We start from the raw sequence: 26149 nt of genomic DNA, 5'->3' as shown, positions 1-26149 counted from the left end.
TGGCCTCCCGGTTCATGCCATCGCTGACAGTGTGCACCGGGACCCGGGAACTGCGCCGTGGTGCGCCTAGGGGTTAAGTGGATGGGGCTGAGCTGCAATACCATATACAGGCCATGGATAAATGTGCTGTTTTTTTAAGGTAAAAAAGCAGACCCCTTTTCTCAATCTCAAACAACCCCTTTAAAGTCCACTAGTTAAACCATTAAGCCATTAGATGTCAATATTTATAGTACGTGGTTTTTTGACATGTCCAATTAGCTACTTACTACTGCAATTTGTAATCACCCACCTTGCAATCCATCAAGTAATTTGGGATATCGGACATGTTCTTCTGTCCCATGTCCAAGTCGCTGATTGTCTCCTTTACCCCAGGAATAGACCTGTCCATCTTTGGCAATAGCAATGGAAAATTGGCTGCCACAGCGAACTTTTACTATGTCCAAGTCTTGAAGCTTCTCAATCAATTTAGGTGTTTTACAGCCATCACTGCCTCCTCTACCTAGCTTTCCATAATCACCATCTCCCCAAGACCAGACTTGACCTTTAAAACATTAAAGAAAAATTATTTTTTCCCATATTATAGCTGCATTTATTTACACTAATACTGACAGTCAACGAGTTAAAGGCTATGTACACTTTTGTAAATATACACACACACACATATATATATATATATATATATATATATATATATATATATATATGTGTATTTTGTGTTTTTAAGCAACTTTCAAATTCACGGTTTGTTTGTTTTTCTTGTTAATATACAGCTATGTATCTTGTATACATAGAAGCTATATCGTTCTCACTCTGCCAATTCCGTCAGTTCAGCGTAAATGACTGTTCAGCTGAGAGCAGGTCCTGTGTGTCTCTAACTCCGCTGTGATCAATATTAGCTGGATTCTGTGTGTCAACTTAGATGTGTTCGATATTGGGTGGATCCTATGTGGCACACAGGACCCGCTCTCAGCCAAGAGAACAATATTGCTTCTATGTATTCAGGATACACAGAAGCTGTATCTTAAAAAGTAAACCGATCTAAAAAAAAAAAAAATTGTGAATTTGAAAGTTGTTTAAAAACTCAAAATACATTAAAAAAAAAATAATTGCTTACCAAGGTATGCCTTTTAAGTCTTAGCGGGTTGGAGGAAACCCACACAAACACAGGGAGAGCATACAAACTACATTCAGATGTAGTCACTGACTGGATTTGAATTTAGGACTTCAGTGCTTCATGGGAATAGTGTTTAGTGTCAGAATACTAAACTAGTGAGCCACCAGGCTGACCATAGTGTTTAAGTCATAATACCAAATTACTCTGTTGAAAAGGATTAATACACCTATTGTATGTGTACAACAGTTTTGAATTTAAGAAAATGACAAGAATATTAAATATACGACAAAACTTCTTACCATTTTCGGTCACTGCCAGAGTCTGAGCGTCACCACTTCCACAAGACACATCAACTACCTTTAGTCCTTTCAGTCCAGTGACCAACATGGCAACAGTCTGGTCCTCACTCGAGCCTAAAAGAAGTAGAAGAATAACGTCATTATCACATTTACCATAAGGTCATATAAAAAAATACGTATTTCGCTAATTTCTTTTTTGACAGACTGATTAATCAAGAAGGTTCAAGGTAGAGGCCAGCTTGATGCATTATTTTCATTGTTTATTCTAAAGCCGGTTGATACTTTCAGCGTTAGCTACTTGCCAACACAGGTGGTAAAACTTGTCAATCTTCACCTCTTAAAAGATGTATACAAAGGGGAGGTGAAAAAACAAAACAAAAAAAAAACTACCCATTTTGAATGAGGATAGTTACCCTTTTAGGCTGCCCCATTTAATCAAGAAAACCCCTTTTACATGCGCCCTATTAGAGGATATGAATGTCATAGGGTGGGCCTGCTCGGGACCCCCCCCCCCTTTATTAGCCAGAGTGGATTAGGCATGAATTTGAATTGCCGGTATAGAATTCTACATTTCCCATATATATATATATATATACACATACACACACACACATATACATATATATATATATATGCACACACACACTTTCTTTAATTTATTTTTTTTTAAACTAGAAATGGTCATTTATATGAATACCATCTGCTACCTCACAACTGCCAGTGCATGCGATCATGCAAAATTGATTAAGTTCTAGGTCCAAGGAAATGAGCTTTTTGGGCACCAGTCTGTATCAGTCACTCTCCTATAGTTTCATGTACAAAATGTGATACGCACCATGTCCCAGTCGTCCATAGTTTCCTCGGCCCCAAGTGTACAGCTCTCCATCAGCAGTGATGGCTGCACTGTAAGTGCTGCCACATGAAATGTGAACCACCTGCTTTCCAGTCTGCTTTCCACACAGGGCAGAAATGAGCTTAGGCTCTTCTAAAGAACTAAAGAGAATAACCAGGTGTGTTTTAGACAAAAACATAACACTTAAAAAAAAAAAAAAAAAAAAAAAAAAAAAGCATAAAGGTTTATCAGACTAAAGAAACAAAATATCTTACACAGTGTCTCCATGACCTAGTCTTCCACCATCACCACAACCCCATGAAAATAGTTCACCAGTGGCAGATAAGGCCAGATAATGCTGTCCATCAGAATGAGCAGCAATCTTCCAAATGTTTCGGGAGGCAAGACCCTGCACAAGCTGTGGTCCCTGATAGTAAAGAAAAAAAACAAAACAATCCCTTAAGAAAATAAAATGTAAAATGAAAAACAAAAAATACAAATGATAAAAAGAGATCTGTCATCTCAGTCAGTAGAAAAGATTACCACTGACAATGTTGATCCACCAAAAATCTAATTTCTATTGTGACAGCCCAAATCTCCCTCTCCCATCAGGTAAACAATCAGACAGGATTGAGTCTTACCTGCCTGGCTGACCATTTCCTTTCCTAGAGATAAGTGGCACCAGATTACCTGCCCACCTATCTACATCCATATAAATAACATGCCCATTGTCTGACAGCTATGTTATGAATATGTCCTCCTTAGGCCTCATGCCCACTTCCGTTTTTTCCTTCAGGGCGCTAGCCGTTTTTTTGACGGATAGCACCCTGACCCATTCATTTCAATCAGTGCTGGATAGAGAGAAGAGGCTGGCGATCAGTGCTGGATAGAGAGAAGGGGCAGCCCTTTCGGGCAGAGTTTCCACAGTGGAACGCAGCGATAGAAAGAAAAAGAAGTTCATATGTATCCCGGCCGCTGTCTTGGTGACGCGTCCCTCTTTTGACATCCAGTCCAACCTCCCTGGATGACGCGGCAGTCCATCTGACCGCTGCAGCCTGTGATTGGCTGCAGCGGTCACATGGGATGAAACATCCCAGGAGGCCGGACTGGAGGAAGAAGCAGGGAGTTCTGGGTAAGTATAAACTTTTTTTGTGATTTTTGCAGTGGAGGTCACTGCACTTGACTATCTGTTGCAGGTTTTTTAAGAAAACATTAGAAATCTATATTGTGAGCGCCGCACATGGTACTCACTGTCCAGGCTGCTGAAAGAGTTACTGCTGATCAGTGCAGCCCCTTCTCTCTATCCAGCACTGATCGTAACTCTTTCAGCACCCTGGACAGTGACTACCGCTGGACAGTGTGCGGCGCTCACAATATAGAATTCTAATGTTTCAGAACCCTGTCGCTGTTCACCGCTACTCACAGTGAAACACTGTGCCCACACAGATATCGGTTACATGGTGTGAATGGGAATTAGTTTCCTCACGGAAACATGGAAGTGTACATACGAGAACCACACTGATACAATCACGGACACACGGATCTGTGAAAAACGTCCGTGAAGACGGTGAAGGAAGTGTGCATGAGGCCTTAGGGAAGCCGTATACACATTCATGAAAGAAAGCAACGCTAAAGGATTTTATTAAGCACATCACAATATAAAATTATTCAGTGCTAAATTAGGTGTGAATATGGGAACACTGAATGTCATATTTGCACACACCGTTAATCATCCCCTTACCCATCTAGGATATGTTCGCACGGCAGACATTGCTTGGTGGGTCCCGCCAGAAAATCAGTTGCAGAATTATTCCTGTCAGCAGGAAAATTTCTACTCCCATTCACTTCAATGGGTGGGTTTGGGTGGAATCTGTCTGTCTGAAGATCGGCCAGGATGCTTCTTTTGTCCGTTAGCTGCTAAAATCAACTAGCGGGAAAAAGCAGAATCCGGGAGGCAGAATTTTGCAGCGGAATCCCCAAAAAAACCTGTGAGAACATAGCTTTACTGTATATTCCCTCTGCGGTTAGGGCATCTATTGAATGTATAAGTTCTGAAATACTCCCAACGGATGGCCCCAAGTTAAGCAACTGCATGGCATATAGAAGCCTGTGTTGACCATAGACCGCCATTGCAAAAGATGTATACCGAGCGTTATTCGTATTTTGCATTGTCCAGTGCTTTCCTATACAGCGGAAACAAACCTATACCGACGTATTCCAGCCCAATGGATGCTAGTCAAAGCGAAACATTTCATAGAGGCCAGCTTGCAAGTTTTATAGTACGGCAGTCAACAGTGTGCTTTTTGCTCATATGTAGCATTTATTTGGATGGACTACAGCCATCCTAATAAATTGGTCCGATAGGGATAATTTATTACGAGTGCAGTTTGACTGGTTAACCATTCAGTAACTATGGGAACGTAGCATATGTAAAATTTAAATGGAACAGCACATGATGACACCGGGTTTTTAAATTACACAGTATACAAGACCTAGTATTTTGTTCACGAAGGCGGAGTTCACACGGGGCAGATACGCAATGGCACGCGTGTCCGCCCTGTGCCACAGGTTATTCCAGGCGAAAAACCGCACCAAACTGGAATGTTCGCCGCGAAAAACTGCGAACCCGCCACCACTTTTACTTGTTGCGGGTTTTATCTCACCATTGAATTCAATGGGGTAAAACCTGCAACAAATAAGCGTTTATGCAAATACAATTGACATGCTGAGGAATAAAATTCCGCACCACAGGTCAATTTCTGAGTGGTTTTTCCACAGCGTGTGGATAAGATTGGTTTTATCCCATCTACCTTGCTGCTACTGTATTTGCTGCGGATTTTCCACAACGAATCCCGTTGTGGTAAATCCGAAGAATTTATGCAAGGTGTGAACTAACTATAATAGGGCTTTATAAAAGCATACAATTAAATTTTACTGTAGTCCAGGTATTAGTTTTTTTTTTGCCAAATGGCAATTTGTTAATGTTATTTAAAAAAAAATACCTGCTTGGCTATTTGGGCACCATTTATTGTCGAAGGGGTCTATGGACACATTCAGCAAATGCAGTGTAGACCCTAACTTGCCTCAATTTACAGAATAACTGATAACTCCTAAATTTTTACCTCTCTTAATTTGGCTATACAAATTTATACAAACGGTCAAACACACCCGATATAATGTGTATGGGGCGAATCAAGACAGTCCCATGTGGTATGCTGTCGGGGGATCAAGAAAATCAATTGCTAATCCTTTGTTCCCCAAAACAAACAAAGCACTAGATGTGTGTCAGCCGCTTACATGTTCAGCATATGATTAACAATTTGAAAGTTTACGAGGGTGCAGGGGTGAGCCCTATGCCTGAAGATGTATGATAAGCTTATTTTTTATTTCCACCTTCCCCATCTCTCAATGTCTTTTTATTTGTGTCTTTCCTTCTGGATTTAAAGGTGTTATGCGGGGGACCAAAATTTCTCAGCAGTGTACTCACTACAGTATGTGAGTACACTTGCTAATATACATGTCCCCTGTCACGCGGATTCTGAGATTTTCAGAGTGCTGCCCGGGGACCGGAAGTCTAGTTGCACAGCCTTTTTTGACGACAATACGACTCTTCGCCACGTGACTGACTCCGCTGTACTACTGCTCCTGCTTGTATATGGAGTACAGCAGGGTCGGTCACACCCAGAAGAGTCGTATCGTTATCAAAGAAGGCTGTGCAACTAGACTTCCGGTCCCCCGGCAGGGCCATAAAAATCTATGAAACTTTCAGAATCAGCGCGATTGGGGACCGGAATGTATAGATTAGCGAGTGTGCTCACATATTGCAGGGAGTACACTGCTAAGAATTTTTGGTTCCCGCATATCCCGTTTCAATCCTTAGTATGGGTTGTAGTGACAGACTATTCAGATTCCAAAACAGATATACAACCGATATCTAACATAAAATGGATCAAGTTATTATCAACATGTCATTTCTTGACTTCGATGAACACGGCAACAGAAATTACTTACTTCATCACGTTACTTACCAGTGTATTATTGTTGTAAGTCTGAGTGTAAACTTTGCCATTTCTGGAAAGTATCAAAAAACACTTCTCAGCACAGGCTATTTGTGTAACACCAAGAGTAGCAAGAGCTTCACATTGTATCGGGCCACTCACATTTGCATAATACTTCCAACCTAAAAGACCCCAGCTGATTACCTCCTGTAAGGAGCCCTACGAAACAAGAAAGGAAGATTGCTTTCTGTGTTACTATGTATATTGTTTTGAATGTTATCAAGTCTCCAGATAAGCAGTGATCAGTGTCAACATTTTGAATGAAAAGGAAATACTAAAGGTCCTATCACACGACCCGATGTGGACCGTGAAAACGAGCGCCGATCAACGAGACAGCTCATTGATCGGCGCTCATTTGCAACATTTAACAAGGAGATTGATTATGTATGGGGACGTACGATCGTTAGTCCCCATTCTTTTCTAACATGTTGGCAGCACATCTACCCATACACACAGGGAGATGTGCTGCAGACAATGATATTTATTGCTGCATAAACTAGCAGATAAGCTAATGAATGAGAATTTGCTTGTTCATTGCTCTGTTTACAAAGGGCAATTATCGGGAAGGAGCTGTCATACGAATGCTTGTTTGCCTGATCGGCCAATGTCAAAGGGCCTTTAGGCTCTGTCCAAACGTTAGCTAGTTTTTTTTCTGTCAAGTTTCCATTCAGAAGAAAAAAAATGGAAACCTGATGGACCCATAAAAAAAACAAAAAAAAAAACATTAAAGAGGCTATGTCACCAGATTTTGCAACCCCTATCTGCTATTGCAGCAGATAGGCACTGCAATGTAGATTACAGTAACGTTTTTATTTTTAAAAAACGAGCATTTTTGGCCAAGTTATGACCATTTTTGTAGTTATGCAAATGAGGCTTGCAAAAGTCCAAGTGGGTGTGTTTAAAAGTAAAAGTCCAAGTGGGCGTGTATTATGTGCGTACATCGGGGCGTTTTTAATACTTTTACTAGCTGGGCGCTCTGATGAGAAGTATCATCCACTTCTCTTCAGAACACCCAGCTTCTGGCAGTGCAGACACAGCCGTGTTCTCGAGAGATCACGCTGTGACGTCACTCACAGGTTCTGCATCGTGTCAGACGAGCGAGGACACCGGCACCAGAGGCTACATTTGATTCTGCAGCAGCATCGGCGTTAGCAGGTAAGTCGATGTAGCTACTTACCTGCAAACGCTGATGCTGCTGTAGAATCAACTGTAGCCTCTGGTGCCGGTGTCCTCGCTCGTCTGACACGATGCAGGACCTGTGAGTGACGTCACAGATCTGCACTGCCAGAAGCTGGGCGTTCTGAAGAGAAGTGGATGATACTTCTCATCAGAGCGCCCAGCTAGTAAAAGTATTAAAAACGCCCCGATGTACGCACATAATACACGCCCACTTGGACTTTTACTTTTAAACACACCCACTTGGACTTTTGCAAGCCTCATTTGCATAACTACAAAAATGGTCATAACTTGGCCAAAAATGCTTGTTTTTTAAAAATAAAAACGTTACTGTAATCTACATTGCAGCGCCTATCTGCTGCAATAGCAGATAGGGGTTGCAAAATCTGGTGACAGAGCCTCTTTAAGTCAGGACTCCTTGTCAAAACGAAAAACATACAATGCCAGTGCGAACAATTGTCTAAAGTTCTTAAAAACAGCTAAAGTTCCATTGACTAGAAAAAGTATTAATTATTGGAGAAACACCACAAAATGTGTAGAAGCAAACAAAGTATTACATATATTAAAGTGTACCTCTGATTTTTGTCCCAAGAAACAACATAGCTGAATCATAATTGAAAATATAATTCTATTGTTATATAAACTGGTTTTTTTACACCTTACTCCTGTCCAGGGTTATTGCCCATGGTCCTGTTCCAGCCAGTGTTAAATTCTGGCACGTATGCCTGTGTACATGGGCGGCCACTTCCTGCCCAGAGCAGCTCGTGAAGCGCTCGTCAGCTCATAAAATTAGCTTTCAGAGGATCCTGCTTCTGTCTCTCTGTCCTCAACGCTGGTTTACCGACTCCTTCGGGCAAAGCAACAGAGGAAAGACAGTGGCGAGATAGCAAGTCCCTGGATCCCTAGCTACGGTTAGTATACTTGTTTTCAAACAACTGACACCACCACCACTGAAGTAATAAATTCATATCCACTGATGATTAGGCATTAGGACCTTTTCACACAGTTTTTTGCCGCAGAAACGGCAGGAAAAAAAAAAGGCCAAACTTGCCTCCCATTGATTTCAAACAGGAGGTGGAGGCGGTTTTTCCCGCTTGCAGGAAAGAGAAGCGACATGCCCTATCTTGAGCCGTTTTCGGCCTCAAAAACCCTAGTGAAATCAATGGGAGATGGGAAAAAAAGAGGTAAAAAAAAAAACAAACGAAGAAGTCACCTCAAAAAACGCGGCAAAGAACGCCTGTGGGGCAAAACCACTTAAAAAAAACCGGAGCTCATTTTTCTAGGCAGAATTTTCCACCCGCAAAAAACCGTGTGAACAGGGCCTTAGATAGAAACTTACCATGCAGAGTAGCGAATAAGCACCATGTTCTTCATACACAATCAAAGGCCTCATGCCCACTTCAGATTTTTTTCTTCAGGTTGCTATCCGTTTCTTTAACAGATAGCACCCTGACACATTCATTTCAATAGGGACATGCACACTTCCGTTGTTTTAACGAGACCATGGGGCCGTTCCGTCAAAAAAAGAACCGGTCCTAGTCTTTTCAATTTTTGATGGAACAGGCTCGGCCTTCTCATTCATTTGGTTCATGAAACGACGAACTGCACATGGAAGCGATCAGTGTGTGGTCCATGTTTCACGGATCCGTCATTAACAGCCGTACGATGGCCAATGGAAGTGGCCATCCGCTATTTTATGCTCACTGTAGATGGCATCGGGAGTGCACAATGTTTACTGCGTGCCTCCCGAGATGCACCTGTTCTCCGTAGAATTTGTATCCAGTGTCGGAAAGAACTGGATACGAATTCCACTTGAAAACGAACGTGCAGAACGAATGTTACAGCGGACAAAGAAGGGGGAGATTTGAGTGAACAAGGACTATAGAATATAAGTAAGTAGAATACATTGTAAATATTCATATATCTTCTTGTTGAAACAAGAAAAGTAAAAACTTTACAGGTACACTTTAATAAAAGCAAGTGAACATTTTAAGCAGGGGAGGTTGTAGTACTATTTTTTGTTTACTTTTATTTGTACTCTACACACAGTATCATGTTAATATAAAAAAGGAATTTAGAATTTCAGCTTAAATTTAGACCATTATTTTACATGGTCTACTTAAAAAAAGATTATTCTTTTTAAACCGTAAAGTAGTTGTGAGGGAGTCTTACTGGGAAATCCCAATTCCAAGGCAGCTGTTCAGAGCAACAGGTTTTCAGTCGGTGCCCTTTTACCCAGCAGAGTAATATATTACCCTTCTTGCCATGGTCTACTTCAGCGAACAGGAACAAAAAACTCCTAACTGCTACACTTAGTTACAGCTTCAAAAGGAAAAATAACCCCAAAAGTATTCTACACTTTCCATGAGTGCAAAGGTAGAAATAGAAAGCCAACCTCCATGGGATCTGTCCTGCCCAGGCAAGTCCGAACCACCACAGGAAATATACTAGTGATGTAGAAATTTATATTTTTTCCCTTTGAAGGTAAGAACAGTAACTACACAGGATGTAACCGACAAAGATCAAAAGGACTTACTTTAACTGTGAGGGTGGTCGCTCGAACATTATTCAGAGTTATAATAATAGAATACATTATATTAAATGTGAGACACAATGTCTGCATTTAATACCTGAACATACTAAAAACATTTATTCATATAAAAAAAAAAAAAATCAAAAAAAAAAGAGGAAACAAAACCAGCATACCTTATGTGAGGTCGGTGAGCTGCACTGCGGAGGCATACATGGCGCTGCCAATCGGTCTAAATGTGCCATAATAACAACAGCAGTTTGCCTCAAGTCAATAGCTAGCTCATTGTCCTGAGGCAATATCAGATACCGCAAAAAGTTTTCATTTGGGCTTAAAGGACATGAGAGAACCTGGGGAAAAAAATAAAACAACAAAATACACACTTTAACCATATAAGTGAAGTGAAAACATGATAGCGATTCAATTAGCAGCTCTATTTTCAGTCAGCGTTCCAATAAACATGTACCTGAATCTCTTTCTCCAGGTTATGAACATCTTTATTGCACACAATACTCTGGAACCTATGTAGTAAAGGGAGGAGAGGCGCACTGGTTCCCTGGGCTGACCTCTCATTATCAGTTTCCCTTGTTCCATTGTCCCAGAGTTGAAGTAGCAGCATAATAGCAGATAACATTTGGCTAAGGAACACGAAAAGAAAAAAAAAAAATTAGATCTTCTAAAATAACTTTACATTTTAGCTCTGTTTATAACGAACATCGATAATATAGAACATCTAAAAGGAGGAAAAGAAGCAGACTTCTCCAGTGTTACAACTTTATGCCATATTTCCCTATGGTTCCAGTTTGAAGCAATGATAACCTATACTCTATCAATTTCATCAGGTCACCCTCTCAAAAAGCTGTTGGAGAAAAGTCTTACAAGAAATAACCAAAATTGTTTTGTAGTCCAATTTTAAAGGGAACCTCAAAGAAAATACATTATCAAATACTTTATCAAAATAATTTTAGTCAGTTAGGAAGATAACAAATATTCCTATACAAATGAGGCCACGTCAATTCAAAGGAGCTTGGGAGAGCAACATAAAACACAAAATTTGACATTTTTTTTAGTAATCTCCACAAATTAAAGAAGTTGTCCCAAGATTAAAAGCTCTATCCTAACCACAGAATAGGTGATAGCATGCTAATCGGTGGGGTTTCGATCGTTTGGACCCTCACCGATCACGAGGGTTCTTTCCTCCAAATGAATAGATGGAGTACTGGTCACGTATGCACCCTGCTGCTCCATTCATTTTCTATGGCACTGCTGGAGATAGCCAAGCGCTGTACTCGGCAATCTCCCGCAGTCTCTCAGACATTGAATGGATAGGCAGTGTACATGCGCGACCTGCCGCGCCATTCATTCGGAGGAACGAAACCCCGTTCTCGTGATTAGTGGGGGTCCTAGTGTATGGACCACCACGTTATCACCTAACCTCAGGTTAGAAGATTACTTAATTTTGGGACAACACATTTAAGGATTTGTGAGAAAAAGTACAAATATTGCTCCATAGTGCTCCCACCTGAAGGCTGAATTAGGATTAATTAGCACGTATGAGAATTAGACATCTTTGTTGGATGTCATTTTAATACTACATAAACATACATGACCTTGCTGGGTTTGCATGAAGACTTTGGGCAAGCTGACAACGCCTTCAAAAAGAGCGTGGTTGGTTGACAGGCTGTCACTGTGCAAAATAATGTAATGCAGAGGCAAGACATGTAGAAGCAAAAATGGCTACAGTCACAATTCTATACAGATGCAATTTTTAAAAGAAAAGAAGACATACTGACCTTAGAGTGCCCCTCTGCACAGCAAGCTCTAGTAAAATGGCAAGTGCCAAGTGCTGGTCTTGAAGTGGAATGTTCCCTGCACCCCTAGGACTTTGAGCACCGTGGACATCACTAGAAAAAAATACATGAATAAACGAATGATGATAGATCACTCAACATCCATGAGAAAAAGAAAAGAACTACAGTAAGCAAAATGTAAGAATACATTCAAGAGAGTAAAGTCGTTTTGAAACAATTGGTATGTCTTCACCTTTAGTAGTAAGCAACAAGTCAAAAAAAAAAAAAAACTCAGTCCCTAAAAGAAATTATGCTCATGGTTTGGAAAAAATTTTGCCGAATCTGTCAAAAATGGCAGTTCTTATTGGCTGAAAATCGCCCTCTTGCCCAAAAAAAATATTTACAAAATTGAGGATATAATCATTGTGGTTGGGTGGTAAACAGTTTCATATGATGATCACAATTGGCCATTATCACGTGGTGTATGTAATAACTTCCATTGCTTAACCCCTTCAGGACACAGCCTGTTTTGGCCTTCAGGACACAGCCGATTTTTTCAAATCGGACATGTGTTACTTTATGTGGTAATAACATCGGAATGCTTTTACCTATCCAAGCGATTGAGAATGTTTTCTTTATGTTAGTGAAAACATTTGGTCAATAATTTCGGTATTTATTTCTGAAAAACACCAAAATTTAGAAACATTTTTTGCAAAAATGTGCATTTTTCAAAATATAAACGTATCTGCTTGTAAAACAGATCGTAATACCACCCAAAATAGTTACTAGTTAACATTCCCCATATGTCTAATTTATGTTTGCATCGTTTTTTGAACGTCCTGTTATTTTTCTAAGACGTTACAAGGCTTAGAACTTTAGCAGCAATTTCTCATATTTTAAAGAAAATTTCAAAAGGCCACTTTTTTCAGGGACCAGTTCAGTTCTAAAGTGGCTTTGAGGGCTTATATATTAGAAAATACCCAGCAGTCACTCTATTTTGAAAACTGCACACTTCAAGGTATTCGAATCAGCATTCAGTGTTTTAACCCTTTAGGCGTTTCACAGGAATTAAAGCAAAGTAGAGGTGAAATTTACAAATTTAATTTTTTTTGCCGAAATTCATTTCTAATAATTGTTTTTTTTTGTAACACAGAAGGTTTTACCAGAGAAACGCAACTCAATATTTATTGCCCATATTCTGCAGTTTTTAGAAATATCCCACATGTGGCCCTAGTGTGCTAATGGACTGAAACAAAGGCATCAGAAGCAAAGGAGAACCCAGTGGATTTTGGGCCTCCTTTTTTTTTTAGAATATATTATAGGCACCTTGTCAGGTATGAAAAGGTCTTGTGGTGCCAAAACAGTGGAAACACCCCAAAAGTGACCCCATTTTGGAAACTACACCCCTCAAGAAATTTATCTAGTGGTATAGTTAGCATTTTGACCGCACAGGTTTTTCACTAAATATATTGGAATTGGTCTGTAAAAATGAAAATCTACTTTTTTTCTGAAAAAAACTGACATCTTTAATAGTTACAAGGAATAATGAAGAAAATGCACACCAACACTTGTAAAGCAATGTCTCCCGATTACTGCAATACCCCATATGTGGTAATAAACTGCTGATTGGACCCACAGCAGGGCTCAGAAGGGAAGGAGCGCCATTTGGATTTTGAAGCACAGATTTTGCTGGAATGGTTTTCGGTGCCATGTCGCGTTTGCAACGCACAGGAGGGACCAAAACAGTGGAAACCCCCCAAGTTACCCCATTTTGGAAACACCACTCAAGGAATTTTTCTATAGTGAGCATTTAGACCCCACGGGTCTTTTGCAGAATTTATTAGAATTAGGCCGCGAAAATGAATATCAATTTTTTTCCACTAAAATGTTGCATTTTCTCATTTCCACAAGGGATAAAGGAGGAAAAAAAAACACCAATTTTTGTAACGCAATTTCTCCCGAGTATGGAAATACCAAACATGGGGTCATACGTTTTTTCAATAGAAATGAATTAACCCTTTCAGGACTGATACATTTTTTGCTTTCTTATTTTCGTTTTTCACTTCCAAGAGCCATAACTTTTTTCTTTTTCTGTTCGTAGAGTGGTGGGAGGGCTTATTTCTTGCGGGAGGATTTGTAGTTTCTATTGACACCATTTAAAGTGCCATAAATTTCCCTGGAAACTGAAAAAAAATATTTTGCGGGCTGATATAGGGAAAAAAAAACCCAAAAAAAAACCATTGGATTAAAGTTTTTGGGGTTTTCGTTTTTACAGCTTTATTCTGCGGCTCAATACAATTACGGTGATGCCAAATTTATATAGATTTTTTATATTCTACTACTATTACAAAGAAAAATCTATTTGATCAAATAAAAATGGTTTTGTTTCACCACATTCAGAGAGCCGCAACTTTTTTATTTTTCGCTTGATTGAGTGGTGGGAGGTCTTATTTTTGCGGGACGAGCCGTAGTTTTTATTGGTACCATTTTTTGGTACATATAAAGTGATCAAAAAGTTGTATTACTTTTTTTTTGAGAGCTAAGGTGAAAAGAAAAAAAAACTGCGATTTTGGCAGTTTCAATTATTTACGTTTATTACGGTGTTCACCGTGCGAGTTAAATAATGGTATATTGTAATAGTTTGGCCGCTTACAGACATAGCAATACCAATTTTGTTTATTTATTTTTTACATTACTTTAGAAGAAAAATGGGAAAAGGTTTTTTTTTTAACTTTAAACTTTCTCTCACTACTAATAACTTTAATTCTTCTACACATTTTATTAGTCCCCTTAGGGGACTGGAACCAGCGATCATTGGATCGCTCGTACAATATATTGTATATTGTTATTTTTACAGGCTTCTGTAACCGCACGATCACTGTTGCTGTCCGTTAGTCCTGGGTGTCAGCTGTAATACACAGCTGACACCCGCAGCACGTGAGCTCGCTCCACACATCAAACCCCGCACCATGACGTGATATTAAGTCATAGTGCGCAAAGGGGTTAATGCACAGCGGATGGTGTGAATATTTCAATTTTCCACTGGTATGCCTTTTTAGTGCATAATATGTCGTGCCCAGTTTGTGCCACTGAAGACAAATACCTCATAAAACATTAAGCGGGTTCTCTCGGGTATGGCGATGCCATATAAGTGGGCGCAAACTGCTGTTTGGGCACGCTGCAGGGATCAGAATGGAGGGACGCCATTTTGCTTTTGGAGCACAGATTTTGCTTGGTAATAGTTCTGTTTGGGTTATTGGTGGTATTTCAGTTTATAATGTGGTGGCATATGTAAGCTGGGCAGAGTACATCAGAGCATAATAAGAGGGTATAATAATGGGGTAAATAAATAATAATCCGCAGATGTGTGGCCGGTGTCGCACTGATAAATGGCGCCCGATCTTATCCGATTTTGGAACACGCTGCACATTTTGCATCGCCATATTCTGAGAGCCAGAACTTTTTTATTTTTTCACCACCGGAGCCGTGTGAGGGCTTATTTGTTGCGGGACAATCTGTACTTTTCATTGGTACCATTTTAGGGAACGAGATTTTTTTTTTTTATCACTTTTTTATTCCATTTTTTGCAAGCCGGGAGACCAAAAACAAGCAATTCTGACAATGCTTTTTAGTTTATTTTTTGCAGCGTTCACCGTGTGCTATAAATGACAGTTTTACCTTATTTTGCGGGTCGGTACGATTACGGCGATAACATATGTATATACGTTTTTTTGTGTTTTGCAGCGTTTGCGCAATAAAATCACTTTTTTATAAAATGTAATTATTTTCTGTGTCACCATATTCTGAGAGCCGTAACTTTTTATTTTTTAGTCAAAAAAGCTGTGTAAGGACTTTTTTTTTGCGGGATGGGTTGTAGTTTTTATTGGTACTATTTTCAGGTACATGCGACTTTTTGATCACCTTTTATTCTCTATTTTGGGAGAGGTGGTGACCAAAAAATAGCGATTCTGGTGTCGTTTCTTATGGATTTTTTTTTTTGGGGTGTTCATCGTGCAGGAAAAATAACATTATAGTTTTATAGTTTGGGTCGTTACGAACGCGGTGATACCAAATGTGTACTTTTTTTTTTAACATGTTCATTTTTTTCCTATAATGAAAGTCTTCTATAAACAAAAAATGCTTTTTTTTTTCCCCCTGTAACTCATAACTTATTTTTACACTTTTTTTTAAAAACATTACTTTTTTTTTTTTTTACTTGTCCCACTAGGGGATATTTAGACTTGCAGCTTTGATCGCTGCTAGAGTACATTACACTACCTACGTAGTGTAATGTACCCTGTCATTGTGACGTGTCAGTGACACTGACTGGAAGCCTAGGAGGACAGGCCGGAGGCTGCCCCTCCGAGGCTTCTGTACATGGCAACCCGGAGGTCATTGTCTGGCCTCCGATTGCCACAACAAGCATCGATAGCCCCCCCCCCCTCAAATCACTTAGTGGGGGCTGCTGATGTGCTTCAAACCCCTTTGCAATCAGTCACCGCATTTATGGGGTTAATTGCTAAAATCAGCAGCGATGGTCCGCTGACCGGCAAGACTGGAGTGTCAGCTGTCGGGGACAACTGACCTCCCGGTTCCCGGACTCTGTCCGTTAGGAAGAGGTTAATGCAGTTCTATAATAAACCCTACCACAATCCACAAAGTTACCCTAAATGCCAGTGCATGAGCAAACAGAGGAGTATTTGTACAATCCAATAGCAATATAGGGCATGTAAAGCTGCTATATATGGTTTCCAAAAAATGTGGTGTAACCACAAGGAACGCAAATAATTGGTCTTGATCCCCTTGTACTCAAAAGGACAGAGATCTAGATTATTATTATAATTTTCTCTCTCATAGACTTGCCATCTATGTAATCAATTACTTCTTGGTAACAAAATATGATAGCTCTTTCCAGAAGGAGCCAATTATTTCTAAGTTTCAACCTTTAGTTAATACGTGCCTCCATTCCATGCTTTAATATACTATTCTTTACAAAAATGTTACCTTTATCTTCCCAAGGTTTTAAATCTTTGTATCAATTTTTCCTACATTATGATGGATAAGAGTGTAGACAATTTATATGGGCTTGAGTAGTATCATGTAAAAATCCGTTGCCAACATCCCAGCAAAGTACATCATTTTAGCTTCTACTAGACAGACTTTGTAGGAAAAGTCATAACTAACTTGTACCAAGCTTTGGAATCATGTTAACATTACTGATGAAGCAAAAGGCTACGGTCCACTGCATTGAGGACTCTGTATGGTGTAGTGGTCTTCATACAATCTTTAACAAATTAAAGACACTGCCAATTTGGACTTTTTTTTTATTTTTTATTCTTTTCCTCTTTGCATCCCGGCAGTCATAACTTTTTTATTTGACGTAGCTACATGGATTTTATTTTTTGTGGGACAAGTTGTACCAAAAAAATGACTACATAAAAGTACATTTCCATCATCATTTAATTTATATTAAAGAGGCTCTGTCACCAGATTTTGCAACCCCTATCTGCTATTGCAGCAGATCGGCGCTGCAATGTAGATTACAGTAACGTTTTTATTTGTAAAAAAACGAGCATTTTTGGCCAAGTTATGACCATTTTTGTATTTATGCAAATGAGGCTTGCAAAAGTACAACTGGGCGTGTTGAAAAGTAAAAGTAGAACTGGGCGTGTATTATGTGCGTACATCGGGGCGTGTTTACTTCTTTTACTTGTGTATAGAAGTATCATCCACTTCTCTTCACAACGCCCAGCTTCTGGCAGTGCAGACACAGCCGTGTTCGAGAGATCACGCTGTGACGTCACTTCCCCAGGTCCTGCATCGTGTCAGACGAGCGAGGACACATCGGCACCAGAGGCTACAGATGATTCTGCAGCAGCATCAGCGTTTGCAGGTAAGTCGATGTAGCTACTTACCTGCAAACGCTGATGCTGCTGCAGAATCAACTGTAGCCTCTGGTGCCGACACGATGCAGGACCTGTGAGTGACGTCACAGATCTGCACTGCCAGAAGCTGGGCGTTCTGAAGAGAAGTGGATGATACTTCTCATCAGAACGCCCAGCTAGTAAAAGTAGTAAAAACGCCCCGATGTACGCACACAATACACGCCCAGTTGTACTTTTACTTTTCAACACGCCCAGTTGTACTTTTGCAAGCCTCATTTGCATAAATACAAAAATGGCCATAACTTGGCCAAAAATGCTCTTTTTTAAAAATAAAAACGTTACTCTTATCTACATTGCAGCGCCTATCTGCTGCAATAGCAGATAGGGGTTGCAAAATCTGGTGACAGAGCCTCTTTAATTCTTATTTTGGCAAAAAAAAGTTCCGTTACATTTTATTTTTATTTTATTACAGCATACACCGATCATCATAAGTGATGCTATAAATTTGTTGTGCAGGTTGTTACGGTCATAACGATACCAAACATGTTATATTATTGTATGTTTTGGGACTTAAGTTTATTTATTGTAAAAAAAATGTGCATTTGTTTTACAGATTTTTCTTCAATTTAGCAATACTTTTTTTTCAATTAATTATTATTACTTTTTTTTATTACATAGGGAGATTTTGATTTTTTTATTTAATATACTGGCATATTTACTGTACAAAAGTTTTAGGCAGTTGTGGAGAAATGCTGCAAAGTAAGAACGCTTTCAAAAATAGTTGTGTTAATAGTTCTTTTTATCAATTATCAAAATGCAAAGTGAATGAACAGAAGAGAAATCTAAATCAAATAAATACTTAGTGTGACCACCCTTTGTTTTCAAAACCGCATCAATTCTTCTTGGTACACTTGCACACAATTTCTGAAGCAACTCGTTAGGGAGGCTTCCTCAAATCCTTCTGTCTCTTCATATAATCCCAGACACTATGATGTTGAGATCAGGGATCTGTGGGCGCCAGATCACCACTTCCAGGGCTCCTTGTTCTTCTATACGCTGAAGATAGTTCTTAATGACATTGGCTGTATGTTTGGAGTCGTTGTCCTGCTGCAGAATAAATTTGGACCCCATCAGACACCTCCCTATATTGTATGTTGGATAAGATTGATTACTTACCGGTAATCTGTTTTTCAAGAACCTGTGACAGCACCCCTGGAGAGACGTCCCATCCGCTGGACAGGAAACCTGAGGATATAAAAAAGGGACACACCTCTCCACACGCCCAGTCTTTAGAAAGAACTCGGGATGAGAAATAGTTTAATTTATATTGTTGTTGGTGTTTTTTTTTTTAAAAACCACTAGTGAAATTCCCTCACACCTTTATATATAAAATATTTACAAAGAAATGCTTACATTTAGGTTAGTGATCTACCTTATGAGGGCTCATTTGCCACAAACCATAGGGAGGGTAACAACGGGGTGCTGTCATAGGTTCTTGAAAAAACGATTACCGGTAAGTAATCAATTTTTTACCATTTCACCTATGACAGCCCCCCTGGAGATGTAAAATAGAAATCAGTATTTTTAGGGTGGGATCACAGCTTGTAGCACCTTTCCACCAAAGGCCAAGTCAGAGGCTGTATGCAGTTGTAATCGGTAGTGCTTGAAAAAGGTGTGAGGAGAACTCCATGTGGCAGCCTTGCATATCCGGACTGGAGGATTTGGCATCCGAGCGGTCAGTGCGTCCTGGTGCTTGTCCTGGCGTTTCCATAATGGAGGAGGAAGACTTGAGACCAAAGCTCCTAATGTTTCAGGCCTAAATAGGCCATGGATTGGCTGGGAGGCCCTCAGCTCCGGACGCTGGAGCACCTCCTTCCCCCCGCATGGTTCACCGGAACCACCGCCTCCTGGAGTGTTGGACGCATCACCAAGCCGGAAGTGACGCGTTGCGGCGAGCAGAAGTGCCTGTGAACGCGCAGGAAGCCGCCAACGCTGGGCATGGTCCAGCTGAGCGGAACATGACCCTGGGAAGCCGCTCCCCGCCAGAGGAAGGACCACGGTGTGGACCTTAAACCACCTCCATTTGACAGGCTGTAGGAGGGAGGCGATGGACCGGGAGAGGAGGGAATACCTGTACCAGGCTCAAGGTTGCTCCCTCCAAAGGACACTTATACCTTCCAGAGCTTCCTTATTCCTAGTGGAATAAGGTAAGACCTTGCTAGGGGGTCTGCAACCCCGGGACAAGTGCGTTTCCTCAGGACAATCCTTCCATCCGGAGGACAGGAAACCTGACTGGGCGTGTGGAGAGGTGTGTCCCTTTTTATATCCTCAGGTTTCCTGTCAAGCGGATGGGACGTCTCTCCAGGGGTGCGGTCATAGGTGAAAGGGTAAAAGTATCTGCCTGTATTTCTCGGCATTGAGGACACCATTAATCTGAACTAAATCCCCAACTCCATTTGCTGAAAGGCGGCCCCAAACTTGCTTCAGTGTTGCTTGCAGACCCTCTTATTGTACCACTCTCCAGCCCTTGACAAACAAAGCCCTTCTGTTACGGCCGAATATTTCAAATTTTGACTCATCAGTCCAGGGCACCAGCTGCCGTTTTTCTGAACCCCAGTTCACATGTTTTCATGCATAATTGAGTCGCTTGGTCTGGTTACCGCATAGAAGGTGTGGGTTTTTTGGCTGCAATTCTTTCATGAAGACCACTTTTGGCTAGACTTCTCCGAACAGTAGTTGGGTGTACTTGGGTCCCACTGTTTTCTGCCAGTTCGGAGCTGATGGCACTGCTGGACATCTTCAGATTTCGAAGGGAAGTAAGCATGATGTGTCTTTGGTCGGCTGCACGGTTTCCTTGGCCGACCACTGCGTCTAGGGTCTTCAAAGCTGCTCGTTTCTTTGTGCTTCTTCCAAAGAGCTCTAATAGCAGATCTTGAAACCCCAGTCTGCTTTGAAATAATTGCCTAGGAGACACCTTGCTAAGGCCATGTAACTACCTTTATCACGTTGCTGTGCTCAGTTTTACCATGGTAGACTTGTGACATGAAAGTCTTACAGTTTCACCGCGGTTACAGTTAATGACGGTTTCAAATTACATATGAAAATGAGGATCATTATCACATAACTGGTTAATAATACACCTGACTATAATCCTGCAAAAGTTATGACTTTGTGCAAGTGTACCTAGAAGAAATTATGCCGTTTTGAAGGTAAAGGGTGGCCACACCAAATCTTGATTTGATTTGTATTTCTCTTCTGCTCTTCACTTTGAATTTTGTGAATTGATTAAAAAAAAACAAAAAACTAGTAACACCTCTATTTTTGAAAGAATTCTTACTTTGCAGCATTTTTCCACAACTGCCTAAAACTTTTGCACAGTAATGTATACTCCAGTACGTTAGCATGTGTACTTCTAGTATACAGGAAGTTGTTAGGGCATTCCTAATTATGCCATAACAACAGGAAATATGGTCAGACAGCCCTAGGGTACTTCAATGAACCTTTGACTGTCTGTCCATATAAAGGTATGTCCCTCTACCGCACAACAGGGATTTCCTGTGACACGATCATAGGGGGTTCCCTTCACATTTCATTCTGAAAGCCACGATCAGCTTTGATCACAGCACTCAAGATCTGATCTCGGCTGTTCGAGCGGGGCTCCGGCTGTGTATTAACTACAGCTATTGCCCTCCTCATGATTGCATGGGCACACTTGCTGTGCCCTGCGATCACCATGATAGTTGCACCATGACGAGAATACACATGTATTGTTTTTAAATCCATTTCATTAGAATTCCTTTCCCTTTGTCTTATTCAACCATACTAAGTAACTAATAAAATTGGCTAACTTGAAGAGCTATTGACTGACTCTTTCCAATGCGCCACCTGACCATCCTTTTTAGATATTTAATATACGATCCAAGACTCTTTATAAGTCTGTACTAGGACCATGAATAATGTGTGGAATATATGGAACATAAATTGGACAGTATAGTATTTAATATTCTCACTATCTGCATTATATAAATTAAAATGATGCTGTAACCAGAAAACTGTACAAAATGAGACTTCTGAATTCACTTTGGACCCAAAAGTCTGAACTCATTGACTGCTGCTACAGTGCGGGAAGGGTTCGTTTATATGGGTCTCATCAATGTAAGAGGTATCCATACTCATATCTTCTTTATAAGAGAAACCCCTTAATGAGCAGTTAGTACATATATCAGAAAACATTTATTGTAACAAGCAAGCAGCGATACAGTATTAGTAAACAAACAGAAAATACCCCAAAAAAAAAAATCTAAAATTTCACTGCAAACTCACCCTGTAACAGACCTTAAAAATTTGGTGGCTCTCTCAACAACTTCAAGCCAGACAGATGAAACTGAGCCTTCATCAAATAGCGTGGCCTCAGGAAGTGCACGAAGGGCGTCGAGTGATTCTTGCAATAGTTCACTACAAAGATCTGCATCTTCACCTGAATGAATGAAAAAAAGTAACATTATGGGGAAGACATGCAGGCAAACTTGTGCGATGTATGGACATATATAGAAGCACGGCATATTCCAAGCTAAAATAACATGGGTTACACCACAAACATTTCACACGTTTTATGTATTAAAATATGTAAATCCCTTAAAGCTACAATCAGCACTGTTTATCAGTGATATTACAACGGGGTAACACAAACGGTCATGAAAGAGTTGACTATCACCACTAAGGGTCATTGATGCCCCTGGGTCCAAGTCAAATTTTCCATTTCTCATATGCACTTCTTTAAACGAGAATACATTTGCAACTGCTTTGAATATCACAACTATTTTGAGTTCTAAGACTTTTGTGGCTTTCATTTTCTAGATTAATTTAATTAATTCCATGTCTCTAATTTTTATTATGAGCAGACAAAATCACAAAAAATGTGAAACAAAAACCATTGTAATTTTTTTATATTTAGATTATATGTATATAAATATGTATATACGCTGTTACAGCTCTAACAACGTGATGTGTATTCAGAATCCTGACACTTCGCTAACACAATCCAGACACTATAGCACCGCAAGCGTAATCTCGTTTGAAATGACAGTTTACAGCGTAATCTCGCGAGATTACGCTTGCTGTGCTGTAGTGTCGGGATTGTGTTAGCGAAGTGTCAGGATTCTGAATACACATCAAGTCCTGGCTGGAGGTAATGTATATTCATTGTCCGGACACTGCAATAACATTCTAGTGTGTTTATGTGGCTGCACATAGAGATATAGCTATATCGCTAGTGCAGTGTAAATGAATGGGGAGAAGTGTATGACGCTGATTGGTCAGCGTCACACTCCTCTCCACAACGCCCACTTGGTCAAAAAGTAAAACACGCCTAGTTGCCCAATAAGAAACTCATTAGCATAAAGCGAATATAGGTCATAACTCCGTCAAAAATGATTGTTTTTCTAAATAAAAAAAACACTGCTCTAATCTACATTACAGCGCCGATCACATCATGTAAAATATAGGCTACTTATAATGTGGTGACAGAGCCTCTTTATATAAAATAAATGTACACAAGGCCCCGGGACCAGATGAGTTACACCCTAGAGTTCTTAGAGCTTAGTTCAGTTACTTCTGTCCCCCTCCTCATAATATTTAGAGATTCTCTAGTGACTGGTATAGTGCCAAGGCAAATGTGGTGCCTATTTTCAAAAAGGGCTCTAGGTCTTCCCCAGGAAATTATAGGCCAGTAAGCTTAACCATTCATTGTGGGGAAAACGTTTGAGGAATTATATACAGGATTATGTGACAAAAAAATTGTATCATAAGTGACAGCCAGCACGGTTTTACTAAGGACAGAAGTTGTCAAACTAACCTGATATGTTTTTATGAAGAGGTGAACAGAAGCCTAGAGAGAGGGGACGCTGTGGATATAATGTTTTTGGACTTTGCAAAGGCATTTGACACTGTCCCCCATAGACGTCTAATGGGTAAATTAAGGACTATAGGTTTAGAAAGTATAATTTGTAATTAGATTGAGAATTGTCTCAAGGACCGTATCCAGAGAGTTGTGGTAAATGATTCCTACTCGGTTATAGGTGGTGTACCCCAGGGTTCAGTGCTGGGACCACTATTATTCAACTTATTTATTAATGATATAGAGAATGGGATTAATAGCACTATTTCTATTTTTGCAGATGACACCAAGCTATGTAGTATTGTTCAGGCTATGGAAGATGTTCGTAAATTGCAAGCGGATTTAAACACTCAGGGTATGTTCACACGGCTCATTTCCGGTCCGTAAACAGCTGAAAGTCGGAAGCAGAACGCCTCCAAACATCTGCCCATTGATTTCAATGGGAAAACAGCGTTCTGTTCCAACTGGCCAAATTTTTACGTAGCCGTTTTGAAAAACGGCCGTGTAAGAAAAAGGCCGCAAAAAAGAATTGCATGTCACTTCTTGAGACGTTTTTCATTGACTATAGAAAAACAGCTCTAAAAAAGTCCATAAAACACGCCGCGAAAAACGCGAGTTGCTAAAAAAAAAAACCCTCAAAATCGGGAGCTGTTTTTCCTTGAAACCAGCTCTGTATTTTCAGACATTTTTTAGTTTGTGTGTGCACATACCCTAAGTGTTTGGGCATCCACTTGGCAAATGAGGTTTAACCCGTTAGTGACCGGCCCATCGTGTTTCTACGTCTGTCACTAACGGGCCTTATTCCGATGCCATAGACTTTTTACGTCGCGGCATCGGAATAAGTAAACAGAGCAGGGAGCTGTCAAATCTCCCTGCTCTCAGCTGCCAGAGGCAGCTGAGGGCTGGGAGCGTCCCTGCTCTGCCGTGTGAGATCGATATTAGTATCGATCTCACACGTTTAACCCCTCAGATGCGGTGCGCAATAGCGAGCACCGCATCTGAGTGGTTTTGGAGAGAGGGAGGGAGCTCCCTCTTTCCCCCACCGATACGATCGCCGAGTGTCTGTGTCTCTAATGCCAGCCGGGGGTCTAATAAAGGCCCACAGGTCTGCCTGGAGTGAATGCCTGCTAGATCATGCCGCAGGCATGACCTAGCAGATGCCTGTCAGTGTTAAACGGACAGGCAGTAATACACTGCAATACAAAAGTATTGCAGTGTATTATAAATGCGATCGCAGAATCGCATATTATAGTCCCCTAATGGGACTAGTAAAAAAGTCAAAAAAAAAAGTTTAAATAAAGTTAATTTTTAAAAAAAACGTGGAAAAAAAAAAAATGAAAAACCCAGCTTTTCCCCTTACAAAATGCTTTACTATTAAAAAAACAAAATAAAGTTAAAAAGTTACACATATTTGGTATCGCCACGTCCGTAACGACCCCAACTATAAATCTATTACATTAATTAACCCGCACGGTGAACGCCGTAAATTTTTTTTATAAAAAACTATGGAAAAAATTGCTGTTTTCTGTGAATACTGACTTTAAAAAAATGTGATAAAAAGTGATCAAAAAGTCGCATCTACTCCAAAACGGTACCAATAAAAACTACAAGTCGTCCCGCAAAAAAAAGCCCTCATACAACCGCATCGACGAAAAAATAAAAACGTTACGGCTCTTCAAATACGGAGACACAAAAACAAATAATTTTGAAAAAAAAAGCGTTTTTACTGTGTAAAAGTAGTAAAACATACAAAAACTATACAAATTTGGTATCGTTGCAATCGTAACAACCCGCTGAATAAAGTTAGTGTTATTTATACCACACGGTAAACGGCGTAGATTTAGGAGGCAAAAAAGAGTGGCGAAATTTCAGATTTTTTTCTATTCCCCCCCAAAATAAAGTTAATAAAAGTTAATCAATAAATAATATGTACCTAAAAATGGTGCTATTAAAAAATACAACTTGTCCCGCAAAAAACAAAGACCTTATACAGCTATGTCGACGCAAAAATAAAAAGGTTATAGCTCTTGGAATGCGACGATTCAAAAACGTAAAAAATAGCTTGGTCATTAAGGTCCAAAAAAGGCTGGTCATTAAGGGGTTAATGTAGAAAATCTGTAAAGTTATGCATCTGGGCACCAACAATCTGCATACATCACATGTCCTAGGGGGAGCTACACTGGGGGGGGGGGGGGGGAGTCACTTGTTGAGAAGGATCTGGGTGTACTTGTAAGTCATAGACTAAATAATAGCATGCAATGTCAATCAGCTGCTTCAAAGGCCAGCGAGATATTGTCGTGTATTAAAAGAGGCATGGACTCGTGGGACAGGGATGTAATATTACCACTTTACAAAGCATTAGTGAGGCCTCATCTAGAATATGCAGTTCAGTTCTGGGCTCCAGTTCATAGAAAGGATGCCCTGGAGTTGGAAAAAATACAAAGAGCAACAAAGCTAATAAGGGGCATGGAGAATCTAAGTTATGAGGAAAGATTAAAAGAATTAAACCTATTTAGCCTTGAAAAGAGACGACTAATGGAGGACATGATTAATTTATATAAATATATTA

The 26149-nt window shown here is 40.1% G+C and overlaps 1 protein-coding gene across 5 annotated transcripts in view; it reads right to left on the bottom strand.

The window, feature by feature from the left end:
- HERC2 (HECT and RLD domain containing E3 ubiquitin protein ligase 2) overlaps nt 1-26149 on the bottom strand; it is a 200087-nt gene that overhangs the window by 127188 nt on the left and 46750 nt on the right. For 3 of the 5 annotated variants that reach the window (XM_075852579.1, XM_075852582.1, XM_075852580.1), the window contains exons 7-15: nt 22008-22161; nt 11803-11913; nt 10476-10647; nt 10186-10359; nt 6274-6462; nt 2521-2672; nt 2249-2406; nt 1414-1527; nt 290-541 (exon numbers count right to left, since the gene is read on the bottom strand). In XM_075852579.1, the coding sequence (XP_075708694.1) occupies nt 290-541; nt 1414-1527; nt 2249-2406; nt 2521-2672; nt 6274-6462; nt 10186-10359; nt 10476-10647; nt 11803-11913; nt 22008-22161 (1476 nt within the window). Of the gene's footprint in view, nt 1-289; nt 542-1413; nt 1528-2248; nt 2407-2520; nt 2673-6273; nt 6463-10185; nt 10360-10475; nt 10648-11802; nt 11914-22007; nt 22162-26149 lie in introns of those variants that run through there. The other 2 variants (XM_075852581.1, XM_075852583.1) reach the window with 2 other exon arrangements.

This window comes from Rhinoderma darwinii, chromosome 2 (assembly GCF_050947455.1).
Source record: "Rhinoderma darwinii isolate aRhiDar2 chromosome 2, aRhiDar2.hap1, whole genome shotgun sequence".
Classification (NCBI taxonomy): domain Eukaryota; kingdom Metazoa; phylum Chordata; class Amphibia; order Anura; family Rhinodermatidae; genus Rhinoderma; species Rhinoderma darwinii.
This window is presented reverse-complemented; position numbering and strand designations above follow the sequence as displayed.